Source organism: Argentina anserina, chromosome 5, assembly GCF_933775445.1.
Source record: "Argentina anserina chromosome 5, drPotAnse1.1, whole genome shotgun sequence".
Taxonomy (NCBI): Eukaryota; Viridiplantae; Streptophyta; class Magnoliopsida; order Rosales; family Rosaceae; genus Argentina; species Argentina anserina.
In genome coordinates, this window is record NC_065876.1 from 11,411,181 (window position 1) to 11,434,315 (window position 23,135).

Here is a 23,135-nt window from a genome sequence, read left to right on the forward strand (position 1 = left end):
GAATTGCATGTTCTATTGAAATTTAAAGAATCTTTTTTCTAAAAGGTAGAAGGGGAACAATTTGATTCCAGATTTTATCGTTATGTGCCAATTTTTTATGATATTCAATGTTTTGTAATTGCCTGAGTGGAATAGTGAATTGGTTTGCTTGAATTGCTTGTTTTAGACTAATTTTAGTCATGTTTCATCGGAAACAACCTTTTAGGTCTCAAAAAAGAAAAAAAGGGGATAGAGTTAAAAAAAACATTTAATCTCAGCATACGAGACGACATCATTTTAGATGAGTAGGAGCATGTTGAGTTATATATGTACATTTATTTTACCAACTATGTAAAATGAGGTTTCAGTTCTATGTCTTCTCCATTGTGATATATTTTTGTATGTAATAAAATCGGGGTGGGGATGAGTTGCTCATGAGTTCTAAACATACCCCTTACTCAGGGCACAAAAAAAACTCAGAACCGGCCCTGAGTCAAGGGTTTTTGGATCTAATGCTGCATCCGCTCTGTAAAGGTATTGGTACTTGCTAGCCCATATAGAAATAGCACAACAAACCACGATCACACAAATCAAACTGGAATTGGGAATTCATCACGTTTACAAATTAATCTCTACGTTCAAACTCAAACTCTCGCACAATGACAGAATTATCTAGCTAGAAACATTTACCTACCAATTCATATATATGACATAACAGCGTCCAGAGACTTGAGATGTCAGGGACTGATAATTATTGAATTACAATACAAATGATAAATTGCAGAAGTTTCATTACAACGTACACATAGCGAACTAGATAGGCTACTAGGCTAGGCTAGGATGTGATCAAATGTTGACTTCATGTAGTTCTTGCCACTTTGCTGAAGTTGTATATATTCCTTGTAGTTCATTGCAAGGTACTTTGGAGCTTGACCTTCTCTTTCACACAACTCCAGTGCTGGTGCAATGGTCGTGTCTACGGAGGGTCCATGTGGTATAGCTACCGATATCCTCGTCGCTCTGTTGTTTACGGTGGCCCGATGCATCACACTCTTGTACTTACCGTTTGTAAGAATCTACGAACAACAACCACAAATTAGAATGATTCACAAATATAAACAATTTGTCGTGTATTATAAATACATATAAAGATTAACAAACTAGTACAGTAGCTAGTACCTGCATTTGGTCCGCAAGATTAACAAAAAAGCCATTCTTAGGGCCATTGACAGTGAGCCATTTTCCATTGTGCTCAACTTGAAGACCATTCATCTCATTCTGGATGAGGAGAGTGACTAGACCATGATCGGTATGATGGGGTATACCAATGGCATGTTCAGGCTGAGGACAAGGTGGGTAGTAGTTCCCAGCTAGCATTTGAAGGCCACGATCCATGTTCATTTTGTTATATATGTAATCCGGCTCCAACCCCAAGCTTTCGGATATGGCTCTCGTTATTTCCAGTGCTACTTCTCGGCTTCTTTTGCTAAACTCCAGAGATACCTCACTAGAAGTATGAGAAAAAAAAATCAACAATACTTTGAGAATTAAGAGCAACATATAAACATGTTTATTTTTGTGCGTGTAGTACGTACTGTATACTTAAAACATATCGTATATGGTCCATATTCTAGGACGAATTTTGGGAGCACTTGTCTGGAAGAGATTATATCATCCGCAAGAGTTATACCTGAAGCTAGCCGGTTTGTAGAGGGAGTAAAACTCGGGATGTGTTCGGACCTTGAAGAAGTCCCTCCAGAGAAGCACTTTGTCCAGTGCTAGATTATAGCTTGTTCCATACTTGAACATCTCAAGCACATCATTTCCTGACTTAAACTCCTTCTTCTCCTCATCCGGAAGACTGAAAAATCCTTGGCATGCGTCAATCATCCCCTTCATCAGGCTCTCTGGTACTCCGTGGTTAATTGCCTGTAATCAAGTAAAACCGATCAGCTCATATTCAAAAATAGAACAAAACATGCATACACAACAAGAATAATAAAAGCATATAATAATTAACATACGATGAAGAATCCCCATTCTTCACAAATTTTGACGAGATCACGGATGACTTGAGCGCGTTGGTCAGGAGAGCCAGAGGTGAGAAGAGACATATCAACAATGGGAACAGAAAACTCCGGGTCATTAGGATCAGCTTCGTCATTAGGGTTAATGTTAAAGGCATAGGCAGAAGGGACAGAGCTGAGAGCTGGTGACTCGGCTAGTGATTTGATGCTTGTTACATTTGAGGTCTCCATGGCTTGAGCAACAGCAGCCATTTGAACTGAGAGAGAGAGAGAGAGAGAGAGAGAGAGAAAGAGAGAGAGCGCTGAACTGAGACTGATACAGAAGGAAATAGGAGAGAGCGCTGTGTTGAGTTATGATCGGCCAAAGAAATGATTTCAATTTATAGAAACTCTGAGATGGAACACGACAAGCACTTGATAGTTTGACCAGCCGCCAACAACATGGGACCATAAATTTATGTGCAATAATTATCTAACAAGCGAATTTTCCATATAGGAAAACAATACACGTGATGGAATTGAAATGAGAAAGCCAGAATGGAATAAGCTAGACTGAGCCCCTGGTTTTAGGGTGTAGTTAGGGCTTCTAGTCAATCTAGTGTATACGACAGTTTTTTTATAAGCACGTTTATAATATAAAACTCAATCATTGTAATTAATTAACGAGTGTTGTTTGTAACTTGAAACCTAGCTTGGTCTAGCTGCGGCTGGATTCACCATGCGTGACTCAAATGGTAATCCTCTTCTTGCTTCCTCAAAATCTCTTGGAAGATCCAGTGTGATCGTTGCCGAAGCCTTTGCCCTTCGTGCCGGTCTCGTAGCAGCCTTACTCCATGGCCGTTTACATATTTCGGTTGAAGGAGACTCAAACATTCTCATCGACTCCATCAATAATTCATGTGTAACTCCTTGAAAGATAAAAACTCTGGTCTTCGATATTATTTGGCTAGACTCTCAATTCTACCGAATGTCCTTCAAACATATTTGGCGAGAAGCAAATTTTGCTACGTATACAGATGCAGTAGCTGATCCTGGTCACTCTTCATCATGCTAGCTGGAGCTCTAATTTTCCGAATGGTGTTTCGAAGGCAATCTCTTTTGATAATTCTGGTGTAGGTTGTTTTAGAGGCTTTAAGCTCTAGTTGTTTTTTGCTTCTTTTTGTAATCGACAAAAAAAAACCTGGAACCTAGCTAAATTATGCTTCTTGTTTTGATGGTGATAAACTGAAGATGTGATCGATATTGGGTGGTTGTGGAAATTGGCACATTGTATATTCGTAGAGGCCGGTAAATATTCATGATGTACTGCTAGACTAGATCGATCGAGCTCTGGTTTTCAACTCTTTTGTTCTAGATCTCTAGTCCCTGGATACATTAATTTATGTACCTCTGTTAAGTAATTTTAATTATAGTGGCAAGTTAATTTGTGAAAATCAATATAATCAAACTCCCATTCTGCAACGGATTTCTTTTGTTTTGTATAAAAAAAAATCTATAGTAGCAGCCTGACTTCTCCGAGTCAATAAAGCAAACTTAGAAATCCCGTTAAGCTGAAGATAGATGAGGCAAAACTGGGAAACTTCAAGAAAAAATCAGTAGTGAAATCTGTCCTTCTGTCTGGAATTCTAGAATCTCATTTCGTTAAATTAGTATGTGGGGGTGAACTCCCAATTGTAGCCAATTGGCCGGTTGGATCATGGATGGGTTTAAGAGAAAAATTATACCACTATCATCCAAGTTTGAATTCGCAGTCAAGCAGATATATACATATCGTGCAAAGAAAAAGAGTTAACGAAAGAATTATATATGTGTGTGTGTGTGTGTGTGTGCTTGCACGACTAAGACAAGGTTTCTCGAACACTTGGTTGGTCCAAAATTGAAATATGCATAGCGAACCAAGACAAGGTCCTTGGTTCTTCTACTACACTGGTCCAAAGGTGACGGAAACTATATACTGGTACTTCTTTTCTTTGATATGAAAGATTTATTTACGTTAAAAGAAAAATATGAGCTAGCTAGCTATTTGTAACCAATGAATCAACTTCAGCAATAAGGTTTAATAAAAAAAACTGAAGCTTCACCAGTAAGGTGTGCGGGTCTGTAGATTTCAGAAAATAATAATGTACGTCAGGTAGTCATATATAGAACCTGAAGAAATTCTTTACAATGTGGTGGCGGAGTGCTGAGACTTCAGTTGTTCCTTGACCAGAGGAACCTGAGCTACATTTCAAAAACAGTTAAAATATAAATATAATAGTGTGTAATTTACAGCATGATGGAATGTGGGGTGTGAAATTTACACGCCCTAAATTGAAAACCACACATATTTTCTAATGCCCTAAATTGAAAACCACACATATTTTCTAATGCCCTAAATTGAAAACCACACACATTTTCTAATGTTTTTATGATATGTCATCTTATAAATGATTGGATTTCCCAAATTGCCATCAGTTTCCATTTTGGTTTTGTTCTATGTCGTTCTGCTCCACCGGCAACTAGTGACTGTGAAACCATCTCACCACCGTACCACAGACTCATCTTCTCCTCCTCTTCCGCCACCACCGCCACTGCCACCACCACTGTCACTTACGCTTTTTGAAATCATCAATAGCCCCTCCTACCTCCAACTAAATTCCATTCAATCCTCCAAAACATTGATTATGATCACTGTACATGTACCTTAGTCCACTGTCAAATCTATTAGGTCAATGGAAGCCACCTACCGGCACCATCTAGACGACAATCTCAGTTGTCCATTCCAAGGCCGAATACTCCTCTCTCTAAGCTCAGTATATCTCCCACTTCAATACTTGGTCGCGGGCTAAAATCACAATCATGGGCACCCAAAGCCCCATCTCTTTCTACTTACAAGTCTGTGAAGTTTTGTTGCTTTTGAGCTGTTTGCTTTACTGGGTTTTGTTCTAAAACACATGTAAGCTCTGGGTAGGTTTTTGTGTTCATTATTTGTGTTATTAGTTCTTCCCAAAATAAGTGACTTCAGTACAAGTGGGTTGGGTTTTAATTAGATCACTGATCGAGGATGAACGAGTTATGAGTTGCTTAATCATACTCATGTGCTCTGCATCATTTGCTCACATAATCTAATTCTTCTTTCTGAATAATCGAAGTTTAACTACTACAAATTATTGATGATTTCGATGATGATGTAACTTTTCTGAAACTTCGATCTCAATCTGCTTTGCCCTACGATTGTGTAAACACTTAAGGAGTTGGGTATGATATGAAAGCGTGGGTTGTTAAATGTGAAACCAGAAAGTTCCATGAGAGAGAGAGAGAGAGAGAGAGAGAGAGAGAGAGAGAGAGAGAGAGAGAGTGTGTGTGTGTGTGTCATTATTTGGTGGAGGACTGGAGGAAGAAAGAATATGACTCGAGTGTATCTCTTAGGACTTGAAAGAAGTTGTGAGGTGAAATATAAAAAAAAATATTAGAAAGGGTGTGGTTTTTAATTTGGTGTGTGTAAATTTCACACCCCTTGAATATTTGAATTAATCAAAGGGAAATGCTTTCTGATTATATATATACATTTGTTTGTTAGGCTGCATTTCAAATGATAGAGAGTAGCTATTGTTAAGAATGTGTTAGGTTTATCGTAGTGACTTTTACGTTATTTCATATATTAAGTCTTATATGTAATTGTTGTAGCCTCATTCTCCAATTAATCAAGATAGCCACAATGTAATCCTAAAATCTTCTCTGCTATTACTTTGATCTGGTTTCTCCATCACCAGAGCGTCATCTTCGTCATCGCCACCCGTGGTCTCTTGGTGTGACATCGGAAGGGGTGGTGTCTAAGGTCACCTCTAGTTTGTTCATACTCATCCTCCAAATGCAGTTGTTTCTCTATTTCAGAGAATCTGATAATTTCTTTCAGATTGAGCATTGCTATTACTCAGATCATGGAATTTATGCATGGAATTCAATTTTTCTTCCCTATTTAGTTAGTTTTCCATCTTATTTTTAAATCAAGTTTAAAATTGAAGTCAAAGATGACAAATAAGTTTATTTTTCTTTTATTTTTGGTTTGGTGAACTGGGTGGAAGACTTGGATTCTTGAATCGATTGTAAGGTTCTGTGCATGGTTGTGTCCACATTTCGAAGATTATTTATGTGCTCTATCATTGATTACTAGTTGTTAGTAGTATGGTTTATGGAATAATGCTTTCTTGTTAGTATCGGTACAAATGGTGGTGTGGACCTTGGAGCTACCTACAAAGTCGTATTATATCTACTTGGGCATTTAGGAATTGTATACAATACTCACTACTACAAAGTTCCTCAATGGACACAGATGGAAATTAGTATCTATAGGGGGGGGGGGGGGAAATGACACTGATATCAGTGTGTAATGGCATTAGCACCCCTACATCCACTAAAGAATTACCAATGTCCTCTATAAGAGGTGCTACCTACGTAGCATGGAAACGTGGACTTGGTAGCGGACGTGGACTTGGTAGCGTTTCCCGCTTCCGAAGCGGAACAATGTCAGAACCTCATCAGAATCGTTTGGAAGCGCCCGGAAGCGTGTTTCCAAAAAAAGTATGGGTTTAGAAGCTCGCCAGAAGTGTGATTTTCTTAAGTGAAAGCGCAAAAGGGTGTTATGTCGGAAGCGCGGGTTTGGATTGTGATTCTGAGTACTGTAATCGAACCAAGTTTTGGTCAATTAAGGACCGAAGGGTCAGAGGAAGAGGAGGGGTAGGAGTAATACAAAGAATGTCAGCAAGCCCATGTTCTTCAGGTTTCCTTTAGCAGCAATAGTAGCTTCAAGCAAAGGAGGAGAAATAGGAGGAAGATGCAGAGGAAGAGGGTACATGGACACAAAAGGAAGGTTCCTGAGGATGAGAAACCGAACTGTCTTGGAAAAAGGTGCAGAATGAAACATGTGCTCAAGAATCCTAGCCAGCAGCACCGTGTACTCCTCCATCATCTCCGCCACAGTCTCCACCAGTATCATCTTTCTTTCTTGCTCTGATTTTCTTAACCACAAGACCAGACTCGATCGAGCTTTCAAGACTCGAAGATTCCCTTTTTATCCAAACACGTGAGGAACTGGAAGAATCTAAAACAGAGGAGGGTGAGTCATGTTATCTGGTACGGGTTTTTCGCTTCTGGGTTGTTTCTAGCGGGTATTACCACGGCGCCAACCAGCAGCCCCCACTTTCTGAATCCTTATCTTCTTCGTTATATCTATTTCATAATCTTTCCAATTATTACGTGTTCGTTGGTGTCAACATGCTCGGACTGGTTAACACTAAACTCTAGTTTTGTATGTCTGTGCCTTTTTGTTTCTGTGTATCCTACCAAGTGTTCTAAATATCTAGATATATCGGGGATATATCGGCGATATATCGGTGATATTAAGAAACCGATAGGATAAATGTCATATCGCCTTAATATATCGGTCAACTCAAAATATCGGGTCAACATGCGATATATCGGTGGATTTTTTTTCGTTTGACTTTTTTTTCGGTGGACTTTTTTTTGGTGAACTTTTTTTTCCCGTGGACTTTTTTTTTCGGAGACTTTTTTTTCGATGATTTTTTTCGATAATTTTTTTTCGTTGACTTTTTTTTTTGGTGACTTTTTTTTTTGGTGACTTTTTTTCTTGTTATTTTTTTTTCGGTGATTTTTTTTAAGGAGACGATGTCGTTTTGAGGAATTTCAACGCAAATAGACAGAATGTGATTTATGAAGATGATTTTATCTCAAAAGATGAGGATGAAGATAATGGAGAAGATGATTTTGACTTTGATTCTGATGATGAGAGAATTTATAATGGATGAATGCATAATCAATATCTCAATCTATCTTTTGTGCACCTATTTTTGTTCAATTAGTACTTAGTAGTTAATATTATTTGGTATATTTTGAATGTTTTGAAGTATATGTTTATAAATATATTACATTTAAATTAAAAATTAACAAAAACGATAAATCCGATATAATCCGATATATCTCGATATATCCCCGTTATATCCTTATTTTACAAAACCGATACGATGCCGATAACCGATATTTAGACCATTGATCCTACCTACCACAATTAGCACCCTCGGCCATCAACTCCTTATTTGGTCAAGATAATGGTCTCTTAATCATCTCTGTGCACTATGCCACTATGCCACTATCAATAATTATTTAACTTCTAAATTTACTTAAGCAATTAAAACCGTTTAAACAGTTTCTAATTTTATTTATTATGAAAGGGCCCTATAAACAAAGATAAAAATTTTCGTTATATTAATTTGTTATATATATATATATAATTATTTTTTTCAGACATTTCCAAAACGTACCCGTTTAAAAAAAATAAACGTTTCCGCGTTTCCAAACGTTTCGCTTCCACGTATCTGCTTCCGTTTCCATTTAGCTTAGGGTGCTACCCTAATAAAACATCAGTGGAATCACTCCATCTAAGGTAAAGTGAAGACCCATTTTCACACTGATATTAGTGGCTTTGGATTGCTACTAATATCATGGCAAATTTGTTAAGTTATATTAAAAATATTCAGGTGCTAGTTGGTACCTTTAATTACTATATTGTACAATGTACTATATTCTAAATTTATATTACAATACTAACTATAACTTTAATCATCAATACATAAACACCAAGACTCTTCATTGATACTAACAACCTGCACATTACCTCAACTTAGTTTACTATGTGAACTCAAACCTTGCTAGGGAGAGTGTAACCGGTTCTTTCTAGGATAATAGATAACCAAAAGACCTGAGGGAAGTCTGTTAGATCTGATTGCAAATTTTACCACATCATTCAAAAAGTAGTCTCAAACTGAGTTGTTTGACTTGAAAAATGAATGAAAAATGTGCTCTCTATCTTTCTCTACATAAACACAAAATATTCGTGATACCTTGAGTTTTCTTGCATCACGGACACAATTTCTTGAAAAACAAAATCCAGAAATCCACATTAACCATTCTATGACTTGCATATGTAAGGCATATGATTCAGCGACAAGGAATACTTGAATGAAAAAGCACGTGATCAATAAACCAAGATTCACTAAGAGAAGACACTCTTTCTAAGAAAAGAAAAGTGAATGTATAACAACTAATGTTTAATATCATTGGAATTTGGAACTTTGGAACACATCATTCAACCATTTCTTTTCTAAGTAAACCCTTTTGGAAAGTATGTAATATGTACAATTAGATTTAGCCTGTTCAAAATGGCCTTCTGCGAACAAGATTCACTAAGAGAAGACAGTCTTTCTAAGAAAAAGAAAAGTTAATGTATAACAACTAATGTTTAATATCATTGGAATTTGGAACTTTGGAACACATCATTCAACCATTTATTTTCTAAGTAAACCCTTTTGGAAAGTATGTATATGTATAATTAGATTTAGCCTGTTCAAAATGGCCTTCTGCGAACTATGCCTTGCTCTTCTTTCTGTTTATTTTCCTATTCATTTCAAATGACATTACAGAAGACATTACAGAATAATAGGGTTTCAAACAAGACCAGCACATTATCTTCACCAATTTACTCCAAATCAATCGGTTATAAAACTGCATGACTAGAATAGACATGCACATATGAGTTACTGAAATCCTGGAAGTAATAATAACTCAATATGCATGAGCAGAGTAAAGGGAAAGTGCATGACCAAAATAGATAGTCATGAATATGATCAATATTATTTATTATCTTTATCAATCATAGTCATGATTGATAAACATGATCAATATGATCATATCTTTACAATATCATGATCAATTAACGCAGAAAGCATGAATGAACAAAGCATTACCAATTGTAGTACCAGGACCACTTAACGCAGAAAGCATCCAATCTCATTCTTAAATATAACCTTCCAAACAAACATGCACTCAATTAATTCCTTATAGTGTAATGGAACTGCAGTATCAAGAACTCACATGATCAAGGCTTAGTTCAATAAGATAAATCTCAAACTATAAACAAGAAAATGGTGACCCTTGAACAATAAAAGAAATGGTGACCATTGAACGAGATATAATGGCAGAGCTACCTTGCAATTTGATTTAGCAGTAACTTCTTCATGGCTTAGAGACATAATGTGAACTCTCAACAGTTGAAGGCATATAATTTTTAACCTAAATCTGAAGCAAATCACTGATTTCAGAGTTAATCAAATGCAAAAAATAGACAGATAAAACACAAATCGCCTGCTAAAAACCAATTTGTTAATCAATTCCACAAACAAACCCTAATTGAGCACAAAATCCACAAATCAAACAGCGAATTCATAATTCGATAAGTTTAACCAACTACAAAACCTAAAATACGAACACGAGTTTACCTACTTGTACTTCTTCTAGCGCTTGTCGTCGGTGGGTTTGATGACGATTTCAGTCGTTGAGACCAGAATCTCATCGAAGATCTTGTAAAGCACCCGACGTAGGCGACGGCGCGCTGGACCATCTCGTCATTCTCGAAAAATCAGAGGCTTTGTGTGTGCTTCTCTATGGATCCGATGTAGTTATCCAGGCGAAGCAGCTGGATCTTCTTCTGGAACATCTGATCATCTTGCCGCTTACGGCGGTCACGGTGTTGGCGTTGTTGCTGCTCTGGAGCGGGGAACCAATCTAGAATAGTAAGAATACTAAATGAGTTGGGGAAAAAAACATACCTAAACGAGATCTGAAGTTTGAAGTTTGAACTATGAAGGAGAGAAAAATATGGGTTAGTTTTGTTCTCGAGGGATTAAGGATTGGGTGTGGGGTGTTAGATCAGCTTCTCACGACCCCAAAATTGAAGCACAAAAACTTAAAGTTAGAAGTCATGAAATACTAAAACAATTTCAATAAATCGAAATCATTTTAAATGTCACAGCGGATCATTACTGAGTTCACAATACAACTCAGACAAACCAATTATTACAAACCAAATTTATAATTCAACATTACGTAAAATGGAAATGTAATAATCTTCACAATCTCTACAAAAATCCATAATAAAAACCTCACCACAAGTTGGAAAATAAACGACTTCGAGTCTTCAGAGTTGTCCTTCGATTTCTACTAATCGATACCTGCGGAATTATCTCATACACCATTGAATTGGTGCACCGGGATTGTAAACACAAACCTGGTAAGCTTTACAGCTCGTATGAGTAAAATAAAAATATAACTCGCACATCAATACATACGAAAATCCACAAATCAACAAATATAAATGCACTCATGAGTCAATGGACGGCCCATCTGGTTGTCCAAAAAATATGAAAATGAAAGTGCTCATGAGAAATTGGGCAACCCCTCTGTTTACCCAAATGCATTTAAAACACGGGTACTAATGAACGCTGGTACGCATCTGTTACCCCTCACGTAGTATACCGCCGACATTGGGCAACCTCCTGCTACCCAACATCCAAAAATATGAGTACTCATGAGCCAATAACCCATCTGTTATCTCACATGCAGTACTCCGGCAGACAGACTAGAGCTCTAACTGTATCGTAACTTTCGCTCGGCCAAAGGCTAGGTTCCGACATGCCAAACACGTTCGAAGACTGGTCAGAAGACATAAATACGTCCGAAGACAAAACTCGTCCGAAGACATCAAACACGTCAGAAGACAAAAACTCGTCCGAAGACAAAACGTTTTAACAAACTCCATGTTAAAACCACATACAATATTCATCACCTCATATTGTACAATTAAAACGACATGCTCAATATATAATCTCATCATCAAAATGAATATATTCACAACGAAATAACGACAGTAAATAATATAGCAAACTATATATATGTATTTATTTACCATTAATACGAATATATATATTCCACTATATCAAATACATGTCATATTTCATTCTTTAAACTTTTGCATAATCTTGAATCTCCGCAAGGGTAGATTCGTAAATAAGTGAGATTTTACTCACCTTCTCAACTCGAGCGTAATTCCACAATTTCCGAAGGTAATTCATTTCCTTGATTTATCTATCACCTTGAAAAGATAAGAAAAGAATTTAGAATCGTTTCGTAAACCTTTAAATGCCAAACCAGTAATAATATGTTACTGTTCAGCAATTTCTGGTTTTACGAATTTACTGTTTATAGAGTTACTATTCACGTATTTCTGTATAAATACACATCAATTACGTATTCCTGCACGTGTACATACTGTTTACGTATTTCTGTACATACGAATACTATTCAAATGTAAATATTGTCTCAGTAAATATTAATTACTGATTTACCCTTCTGAAATTACTTTTTACATTTTACTAAAAATAATTTATATTTACATTTACCGTAGGTAAATCACTTTTACATTTACCACACGTAAAAATAAATTACAAATTTTACCCTTCATAAACACTGTTCACGTGCCGCCGCACGTGGCGGCGCGTGGGATACACGCGCTACATCCGGCAGGCCACGCGTGGCGCTCACGCGCCACTCACTGTGGCAGCGCGTGGGACCCACACGTCGAGTCAAAAACCGCCGCGTAGCACGCCACCGCCGCCCAAATCCTCTCCTTTTCTTCCTCCTCCACCCCTACACGGCCCAAGGCCGCCTCCAAAACACCTCCCGCACTCACACACGCCGCCTAAGGCGGCGGTGTTCACCCCTACACCTCCTCCTCTCCTCTGATCCTCCCCAAATCCTCCTCATACAACCCCAAAAATTCAATCACAAACATCACAATCATCGAATTGAACTCAACCTTACCTAGATGGCGCCCTAGAACGACCGGAGACCGCCGCACTCGCCGCCGCAAGATCTTGGATTCGAAGGAGATGATCGCTGGCGTCGCCGCTCGAAGTGAGTCTCACCGTGGGTCAATTCGTGTCGAGGAAGAGGAGGGTGAGCTCGTGGTGGTGGCTCCGAGCTCCTGCGATGCCGGCAACGTCAGAATCGACGAACTCGTGGTCGACCTCCGTCGGCTCTTGTCGATCTCCGCTTGGGGTGCGTCACCGTTACCACCGGTCGCTGCGTCGTGGCCGTGCGGTCTCAATGACACCGGCGGTGTCGAGCACGGAGGCCGATGGAGGGAGATCGCCGGCGTGGTTGGTGAGGATCGGGGAGAGAGAATCGCGAGGGGAGAGAGAGAGAGAGAAAGGGGGCGGGTGAGAAGAGAGAGAGAGAGAGAGAGAGAGAGGGGTTTCCAATAATGGAAACCTTAATCTGAAAAATGCCCCTTTTATACTCGTTTCCAAAATCGAAAACTAACTTCCGATATTAATAACTTCTACGTCCGACGTCCAATTCGAACACGTGACGTGTCCACGAACTCGTATCGACGAGCTCTACAACTTTTTTGAAGAAGTTTTCACAAACGAGCGACGGAATAAAAGTCGATATTCACATCACGGAAACGTAACGTTTTTCTAAATAAACATTACGATAATGTTTCCATTTTCTGACTTACCACTTCGCGAAGCACACAAAATTCGTTTAATGAATTTCACAAATTATAAACTTAAAAACAATCCAATAATAGTTCCGAAAAATCGGATTATTACACAGCTCATCCTAATCTGACGGCTAAAAATAATCACCACTATTCACGAAAGCTTACGTGTCAGTTTCACTAGCCGCAATATTTACAATTTTAACACCATTAACAGTATTAAAGGAATAAAGATGTATTATCTTGCACTTACGGTATAGAATGCACACTGATTGTCAATGAGAGGAAAACTATACCCACTGATCTTGTATATCAGTGTGCCACTATTCAATTTTTGGCACCGGTAAATCTTTAGTGCTCAAACAGTGATGCTAATGGGGGATTTTGTAGTAGTGACTCTTGTGCTTCTCATTAGGGGTGTGCATTTCTTATCGAAAATGCAGTACCACACCGTATCGCACCCTTTCAAACCGGCTAGTAAACCGCATCGCTTCATGTGGATTAAATTAGAATCGTAAAAATACAAAACCACTTATAAACGGATTGATTAGGATTATGTATTTCCCAAACCGGATAAAGACCGAACCGCACTAGTTCAAAATAAATGATTATTTTTATAATCTATTTAACCCTAACATAGTAATATAGTAATACACCAATACCTTAATAATAACAAAACCTTATCTCTATTCTAATTTTTATCTCTTTCTACCAATTTTTCTTTTGTTCTCTCTTACTTTATTTATATTGTTTACTTTCTAGTATATATATCAAGATTTAAGAGACATTATTATGTAGTATTATTCGGAGACTTATGCTTTCAATACTTGGTTAGTATTTTGGTTTATATTCGGAGGCTTGATGATTTTGTTTATTTTAATTTCATATGTGGAAACAAGTGGTTTATTTGAAACCGCACCGAAACCGCATCAGAATGTGGTTTACCCGAATATACGGTTTGACTAAACCGGAAACTGGATATGGTTTGTAAAATCGCCAAATCATTTGAAACGGATTGAATCTAGTTTTACCTCCAACCTGCATCGCACCACACCTTGCACACCCCTACTTCTCATGGCTTGAGCAAAGTTTTATTATGTCCTTTAAATTCAAAGTAAAGAGGAGAAAGTCTGAATTGCTCAATGTTATATTGGTACTTTGTTGCTAAAGACTACCAAGTTGTTGCCCTATGCCTTGAAGTTGCTGCTATTGTTTCCTATTATTCTATAATGTTGTTGACATTATTGGTAGAAGTTTATATGCCAGAAGTTTGCAGAAGAATATGCGTGGTTATGTAGTGTGCAGATGCTATTTTCCAAATATTTAGTTTATAAATTTACACAGATTTTCAGATGCAAGTATCTAAAATTTCAATTTCAAATATCCAGTATTTCATTGGTTTGTTTTCAGCTGCCCTGCTCCTGCCATAGTCATTCTTCATTCTGCTGTTCTACCACCACCAACACATTCATGTCTCATTGCCAAGTGTGCTCATCTTATTCTAGCTTGGATGTTGGGTTTTTGAATTAGGAAAGTATCTTCACTATCTTGTATTTTCTCTATAATTGTGTGTAATTTGATCAAACCATAATGAATGTTCCTAGTATATGGTTGAAAGAGGGTGTTAAAAATATATTAGGACGTTAGGTTTATAATAATTAAGTCACAAGGGCATTTACGTCATTTCATATGTTAAGTTTTATATGTAATTGTTGTAGCCTCATTATCTAATTAATTAATTAAGATAGCCATAATGTAGCCATAACATCTTCCCTGCGTTTTCCTTTACGTTTCGTACATTTCAACTTAATAAGCCTTGATTTCTATCAGCTGCGAACCCTCAACTACCAATGTGATGATATATATAGGTTAGTACAAAAATATAGAAATATGTACCTTGTAGCAGAATATTCGATCAATTTTCCACCAACTTTGAAAGTTCAAGCTAATAAAATAATGAAAACCGAAAGAATTTCAGGCTCGTCACCAAACAAACGATTTCACCAAGTATAAACACAATGGCGATTTTCTTACCATAAGGAAAGGCAAGATCAATTACTGCATTATCTGGACCGTCGGGAATGTTCATATCAATTAATCATCTCTGAATTTCTTGGAACTCAATTATATAAAGTTATAAACTACTCCACGAACCCTAAAAGAACGGTTCATAAAGTGAGGTCACCGCTACATGCAGCCGCAGGAATCTCTTTGAGCAGCAAAATATGTATCTTGGTGCACCGGGATTTGTCTCTCAGTGTCAATGTGTCATCAAAGATTTTTTGATATTGAAATGGAGTACGTGTATATATATATATATATGGAAAATTGCCGCAACTTGAGAAAGATTTGTTTCGAGGGTTTTTCTCGTGTGAAGTAACCATGAAAGCACCCATTCTTCCTTCGAGCTAAGTCCATATATACTTCAGATCAATCGCTTAAAAGTTCAGAATTTTGTTCTAATTTATTGCTCTGGGTACTAATTGAAATTTGAAAATCATGTTATGGCCTTATGGGAGGGCTCCTTCAATGGGCGACTCACTGGATGCAGGAAGTTAAAATTGTTTAGCTAATTAATAAATAATGTGCTAGGTTTGATCGATTTAGCTAGCCATTTCATTGGTGGAAATAACATCCGATCGACACCCTTAATCTTGACATTACATTCATCATCACATGTAGTCAAATATCGGTCATTTATACTTTTCATATCGATCAGGCTGATGAGAACTAATCAATCTGTGACATTACATTCATCATTTAACCATTTTCATGTTGCATGCAAGCAGGCCACTTAAACTCTGTCTCTGTGGGACAGTAACTCAGTAACGATGTGATGAATGACTCATGAATATCAATCAAAATGCAATGACTCGCTATATGTGTAACTAATTAGTGAATCTTAATTAAACTCAATACGCAATAATGCTTTAATTGTGTTCGGACATATGCAAATACATTATATCTTACAACATGCATAACTATTAGTGAAACAAAAACAAGAATAATGAACACGTACAAACTAGAAAAGTTGCAAGTAGCAACTGTAGATCTCAATATATACTGTATATGAGTATATAACAAGCTAGAGAGGCTAGGCTCGAATGTGATCAAATGTGGATTTCATGTAGTTCTTGCCACTTTGCTGAAGTTGTATATATTCCTTGTAGTTCATTGCAAGGTACTTTGGAGCTTGGCCTTCTCTTTCACACAACTCGGGTGATGGTGCAATGATCGTGTCTACGGATGGTCCATGTGGTATGGCTATCGATATCCTCGTAGCTCTGTTGTTCACGGTGGCGCGATGCATCACACTCTTGTACTTGCCGTTTGTAAGAATCTACAAATTAACAACCACCACAAAATTGATTATATATAGGCTAAAAGCGTTCACAGCTGTAGTCAATTTTACTGTAACTATAAGTTATGGCAAGTTAATTACAGATGAGCGTAAGATAAGAAGAACTAGCTAGTACCTGCATTTGATCTGCAAGGTTAACGAAAAACCCGTTGGGAGGACCATTGACAGTGAGCCATTTTCCATTGTGCTCAACTTGGAGACCATTCATCTCATTCTGGATAAGGAGAGTGACTAGACCATGGTCGGTATGATGGGGTATACCAATGGCATGTTCAGGCTGAGGACAAGGTGGGTAGTAGTTCCCCGCTAGCATTTGAAGGCCACAATCCATGTTCATTTTGTTATATATGTAATCCGGCTCCAAACCTAAGCTTTCTGATATTGCTCTCGTTATTTCAAGTGCTACTTCTCGGCTTCTTTTGCTAAACTCCAGCGAAACCTCACTAAAACAAAGAATGGGAAAATACAAACCATCAACAGGAAGTTATAAATAAAAAAATATTAGTGCTAGATTAATGGAATAGTTCTGTTTTGAGTCTCTTCAATACGATTATGTATGTTACTACAGATTGTCTGATAAGAGATTTTTTTTCTCCTGGCGTCGATGGTTATACCTGAAGCTAGCCGGTTTGTAGAGGGAGTAGAACTCGGGATGTGTTCGGACCTTGAAGAAGTCTCTCCACAGAAGTACTTTGTCCAATGCAAGATTATAGCTTGTTCCATACTTAAACATCTCAAGAACATCATTTCCGGACTTAAACTCTTCCTTCTCCTCATCTGGAAGGCTGAAGAATCCGTGGCATGCATCGATCATCCCCTTCATTAGACTTTCTGGTACACCATGGTTTATTGCCTGATATTATTTGAAACTGGTTAGCTTCAGATTCATAATTGTAAGAGCAAAGCATAGAAGCCAAAAATTAAAGCTGGCAAAGCATATATTAGTTAGTTAACATACGATGAAGAAGCCCCATTCTTCACATATTTTGACAAGATCGCGGATGATTTGAGCGCGATGATCAGGAGTACCGGAGGTGAGAAGAGACATATCAACAATGGGAACAGCAAACTCAGGGTCATTAGGATCAGCTTCATCGTTGGGGTTAATGTTGAAGGCATAAGCAGAAGGAACAGAGCTGAGAGCTGGTGACTCGGCTAGTGATTTAATGCTTTTGACATTTGAGGTCTCCATGGCTTGAGCAACTGCAGCCATCTCAATTGAGGGATATGAGAGTGATGACAGAAGAAACTGGGAGACTGAGAGATTGTGAGAAATAGTTGGGAAGGAGAGCTCAGTGTTCAGTTGTGTTATGAGCACAGAAAATGGTTTCGATTTATAGGCACTCGGCATTAGAATGGTTTCACGTTGTTATTATTATTATATGAAAATTAAGAATATAAATTCCAAATGATGCATGCATAGGGTTGTAGTTGAACAGCCGCCTACCACATGCGACCATGAATGATCAGATTGGAAACGAAATGAGATGTGATGGAATTGAAATGCATATAAATAAATTCAAGTGATAAACCAAATACGAAAAAGCTAGAGCCTCGGGTTTATGAGCTTCTACTTCATATAACATATTTTACATATATATATATATATATATATATATATATATATCTCACGTTTGTATGTAATTAAATACGTTTGTTGGTTGCTCTCCCATGGTGTTCATAGAGTTTTTTTTGCTTGGTGCTTCATCGCTTAGAGGTTTACTATGTATCCCTTTAGTACGTATACCATGAATCTTTGTCTATCCTAAAAATGTGGTAGCAGGTGGATGTGTAGAGTATGGGCCGTCCTTAGCTTTTGCAGTTTGAATGAAAGTATTCATCTTAAAGATAATATATATATATAGTGTTTCTCGGCTGCGGAGGTCCGGACGAGTTTTCCATCCCGATTTTCACCGTTTCTCCACGAACCGGACGCTGGCGACACTGCTTCTTCTCACCGGAGTAACACCACACCTCTTAGATGCTGCTGCGACGAAGAAGAAGGTTAAAGAGATCATATACATATATAAATATGACGTTTCAGGTGTGGACATCCGCACCGTGCAAACGTCCTGATTTCGGCAACAGTAGGCCGCAACGGCTCGGCGGACTAGCACAGCCGCACTACCCAACTCCCGGCGATCCTATCTGTGCCGGCTGGAGCTCCATCAGTGACCCACGATGGCTGGAATCTGTAAAAATCAAGTTTCTGGGCAGATTCCGGCGATTTCACGATTCTGGCTACCGTGGGTCGCCGATGGAGCTTTGGCCGGCACATACGAGACTGTCGGAAGGTGGGGAGTGCAACTGTCGTGATCCGCCCTGCCGTTGCCGGAATTGGCGAATCCGTATCTTACGTAAAGTACGGACGTCCGCCCCAAAAATCCTGTCATATATACATATATATATATATATATATATGTGGTAGTTATCAATATATATAGTATCCGCAGGTGATCCATGTTGTTTCTAAATGATGCTTAATGATATTCATGGTTAGCGGTTGAATTGGAACAACCAATTTGTATATTGGTAAAATATTCGTGACGTGCTACTAGAACTACAAGTCTCGAGTTTCTTTAACTCCTTATAGTTATTCTAATTAAACTTTTAGACCTTAATTAAGTACATTTCCAGTCCAAGTCCAGAAGTCGTTTACCCATGTTTCTACTTTATACTTTATAGTTGTCCAAGACCTCAATTTGTATATTGGCATTGAGGGACTCGATTAGTTTGTTTATGAAGTAGATATCGATACAACATACACGCACTTTGAATTTTTCTTTTTTCTTTTCGTTCATCATTATTATTTCAAACCCGTCAACACGACAGTTCATGTTTTTTTTCTTTCATGTTTATTACAATTCACCATGATGCGAATGCAACTTTTTACAACGATCAAGACGCATGATATAATTTAACTCCCAATCTAGGACGATTTTCCTTTTATATTGTGTGAGAGACCAAATTAGCAGCTTGATTTCTTCGGGTAAGTGAAGTAAACTAGAAACAAATATTTGCAAATTGATCAGCAAAAGCTGAAGAAAGATGAACGCAATACTCGATCAAGGAATTAACAAGGTCGTGGCTTTGTCGCTTTGATATTTTAGACATTCCATCTAGAAGAGTCTAAAATCTCAAACATCTAATTTGATTTATGAGAAAAAACTCCACCATGTATAGTCTTATTATAGCCATTAACCAATGATGGTTGTGCAAAGGATGTGACAGGTAGGGCAGAATCAGTTGCAACCGTTGGTCCAAATGTGACGAAATGAGAATTGACAGAATGAGAATGATGAAGATTTTTCTACCGCACTTTTGTCCAAAGGTTACGAAAGTTCATGGTTCTTAAGGACGGTCAAACGACAATAGCTATCTACCTATTGGTGAACGTGTGACGGGCGGTAGAAAATAATAATATACGGCTTGTAATCATAGAACCTCATGAAATTCTTTACCACGTGGTGGTGAACTGAGTTGGAAAGTTTGACCCTTTCTTGCTAGAGATACAAGTCGATCTCCACTTATTCCAGACCTTATTTGCGTAGTCTTGTCGTATCACTTTGTTTTCCTTAAGGCATCTCATACCACCTATTATGAAAAAAAAAATTTGGCTACTAACCGAAATTTATGATAACTTTTCTCTATGTCATGCTAGTAATTTATAAGTTAGATTTAATTTTAACTACAAATTTTAGTTAAATATAGTTAAGAAAGAGAAAGAAAATAACTCTAATTAAATTATATTGTTGTTGAAATTTAAATTATATTAAGAATAACTTTCATTGCTAGAGCACGTACAACTATTAAATTGAGTAACTAAATGCTACTTTTAACTATTTTTAACTATAGAAATGCCTAACACTATTGAAGATGTTGTAATCGAAGGTAGATCGAGATTTAACTTCAATTACTAAGTAGGAATTCTATTAACTTGACATGTGATTGTTGTACATTGGAAGTGTGTATTACATTATAAATTGTTGTAACAAGATATTAAACCACAAAATTAACTATGTCATTATAGGTAATCATGATATTTGCATAGAAAATCATTGCATCGCATTAAACACTCAGTTTTGCTTCGGGTGGTTTTTTTTTTCCTAAAAAAGGGAGGTAATTCATTAATTATTGTAGGAGAATTACTCTATGTAATCTTCCGGTGTATCTTGTCCTAATTAATATAGGTTAGTCTAAATAAGGAATGATATATAATCTCTTATTCAACGAGATACTCAATGTAATGCTTACATAAGGCTTCCTTATCAATGAATAAAGATGAAACTTCTCCATATTTGATGCGTAATACATTCTTCTATAACACATTATCAGCACATAATTCTAACCCTAAATTTCTAGGTCTAGAACCCTAATTTCTGAAAATTTTCCTTCTGTTGAAAAAAAAATCGTAGAAAAGACGAAAAAACCAAAACAAAGAAATCGTTTTCTCCTTCGGGGCACCCAAAATTCACTCTGGGCACCCTCCTCTGATTTCCACATCAACCTAACGACCGCTCGATGTCGCAACGCCTCGACCTTAACGCCCAGATCGCGTTTTCTCTTCGCCTACGATCTAGCGCGCCTCCCTCTGCAGCAAAGTAGACTCGACGACCCGGATCTTGTCAGAACCTTGGTCAGAGATCTGACAACGTCACACCGACGACGGACCCACTCCCAGATCGGTGTTCACGCCCTCGACCTCGGCGCCTTTTCCCCATTGCAGCAGTAGCGAACTCGACCTAAATTAACCCGACCCAGTTTGAGATGAATTTTTACCTCTCATGGTATATCAGTAAATTGGTAAATGGAGCAGGGTAATATTTACCCCCAGGTATAAAAAGTGGTTTTTACCCTACAGTTATTTCATATAATAATTTTTATTTCAATTTTATTGATTTTCTAATGTGATGAATTTAAACTAACTATATGTTTTCATTTTAGTGAATTATATCACATGACGATACAAAATCAAATTGCGATTGTCACTTCGCGACGTATATTCGTGGATTCATGCATGACCATGGAAATTAAGCAAGAGCAATATATATGCAGTTTATTTGGCAAACAACCAAGTATGTTTTAAATTAACGTTGTTGTTTTCACGCAATTTCAATTCTTCTGAATTTTGTCTTTCATCGGGAACTTTCAACCTCCATTTCCTTTTCAACCCGATTCTTTCGCTTCTTGGATGGTATACAAGTATATGATTCCCCTGGTACCGAGTTTTAGGAGCGGCTGGGAGTGCCGCTGTTACCATCCGTAGCCGTTGTGTGTAGCTACAAGTTTGAAAAAAATGGGACAAACACTAGTTTGCGAGGGAAATTGTCGCTTATACCACCAGTTTGTGACTGAAATTTTCACTTATACCATTGTGCGGAATTTGTCACGATTTATTGAATTGAGTTACGATACTATGAGACTTGACCTCCAATATAGTACTTGGAAGTTGTATCATATTGATACTAATGAATCTTCCATCTTGTTAAGCGCAACATGCGTCTGAAATTTGGGATTTTCATGTAGGATGTGTTATGCACCTAGTCCGGATTAATTTCTTTTGGTGCAACATCAAAACATTATGGTCAAAATATACAAGAGCAAGATATGAAAAGTTCTTTAAATAAGACACTCATTATATGGAAGAACATGAGAATATCTTCTCACTATTCGGATTTCAAAGCAATTATACATTACGATTATAAAATGAAATTAATGAAGCATACAATGCTTCGGTTAATAATCTGAATGACTATAAATCTGTGTATTTTCCCAAGTTTTTGTGAATGTATTCACCGACAAGTGTGACTATAGTTGTTTAGCCATTACACTTTAAATTGATTTCATGGTCAAGATCTCAATACAATTGTTGGCTATAAAATTCTCATGAAGTTCAAGTAAATAAACATACGAGAATGTCTCGATGCAATTATGGTTTCATTACCAAAAACAATATGTTAATGCAATGTAATGCATTACATACTACATGACACTACCTACATAAGCCCACGATTTTAATTGTGGCAAAAGTGAGACTTACATGATCTTTGTGTGGCGCAATGCACACTTATATGATCTTTGATGTTGTTATTATAAATCTGTTTCGGTTATCCATAAACTTTGGCGGATTAGGTCATTATCTATTGATTTTGATCAATACTTTCTAAACTAGCATTGCAAAACCCCCGAGTTATGAGCGTTTGCTCTCGGCTTTATTTCGAACCGATAATGCTTGTAGCATATTTATGCCTCATTGGCATGATGAAACCTTGATTGATGTCTTTTTATGACATGTTTCCACCTTGTTTTGGTGATGATTTGTAGTGTTATATGTCATGTAATGCACAATATATTCCACTGTTTTAAAATATAGTGA

General features: G+C 37.4%; 2 protein-coding genes across 2 annotated transcripts; both read right to left on the reverse strand.

Annotated features, from left to right (window-relative positions):
* Positions 1–640: 640 nt before the first annotated feature.
* Positions 641–2,322, reverse strand: LOC126794489 (2-oxoglutarate-dependent dioxygenase 19-like). The gene is made up of 4 exons (XM_050521222.1): positions 2,004–2,322; positions 1,670–1,908; positions 1,159–1,486; positions 641–1,055 (listed from the first exon to the last, which is right to left on the reverse strand). Exons 1-4 carry the CDS (start codon positions 2,256–2,258, stop codon positions 810–812), a joined length of 1,068 nt encoding a protein of 355 aa, XP_050377179.1. The 5' UTR covers positions 2,259–2,322; the 3' UTR covers positions 641–809.
* Positions 2,323–16,308: 13,986 nt separating this feature from the next.
* Positions 16,309–18,054, reverse strand: LOC126794488 (2-oxoglutarate-dependent dioxygenase 19-like). The gene is made up of 4 exons (XM_050521221.1): positions 17,718–18,054; positions 17,374–17,612; positions 16,875–17,202; positions 16,309–16,738 (listed from the first exon to the last, which is right to left on the reverse strand). Exons 1-4 carry the CDS (start codon positions 17,970–17,972, stop codon positions 16,493–16,495), a joined length of 1,068 nt encoding a protein of 355 aa, XP_050377178.1. The 5' UTR covers positions 17,973–18,054; the 3' UTR covers positions 16,309–16,492.
* Between the last annotated feature and the right edge of the window lie 5,081 nt (positions 18,055–23,135).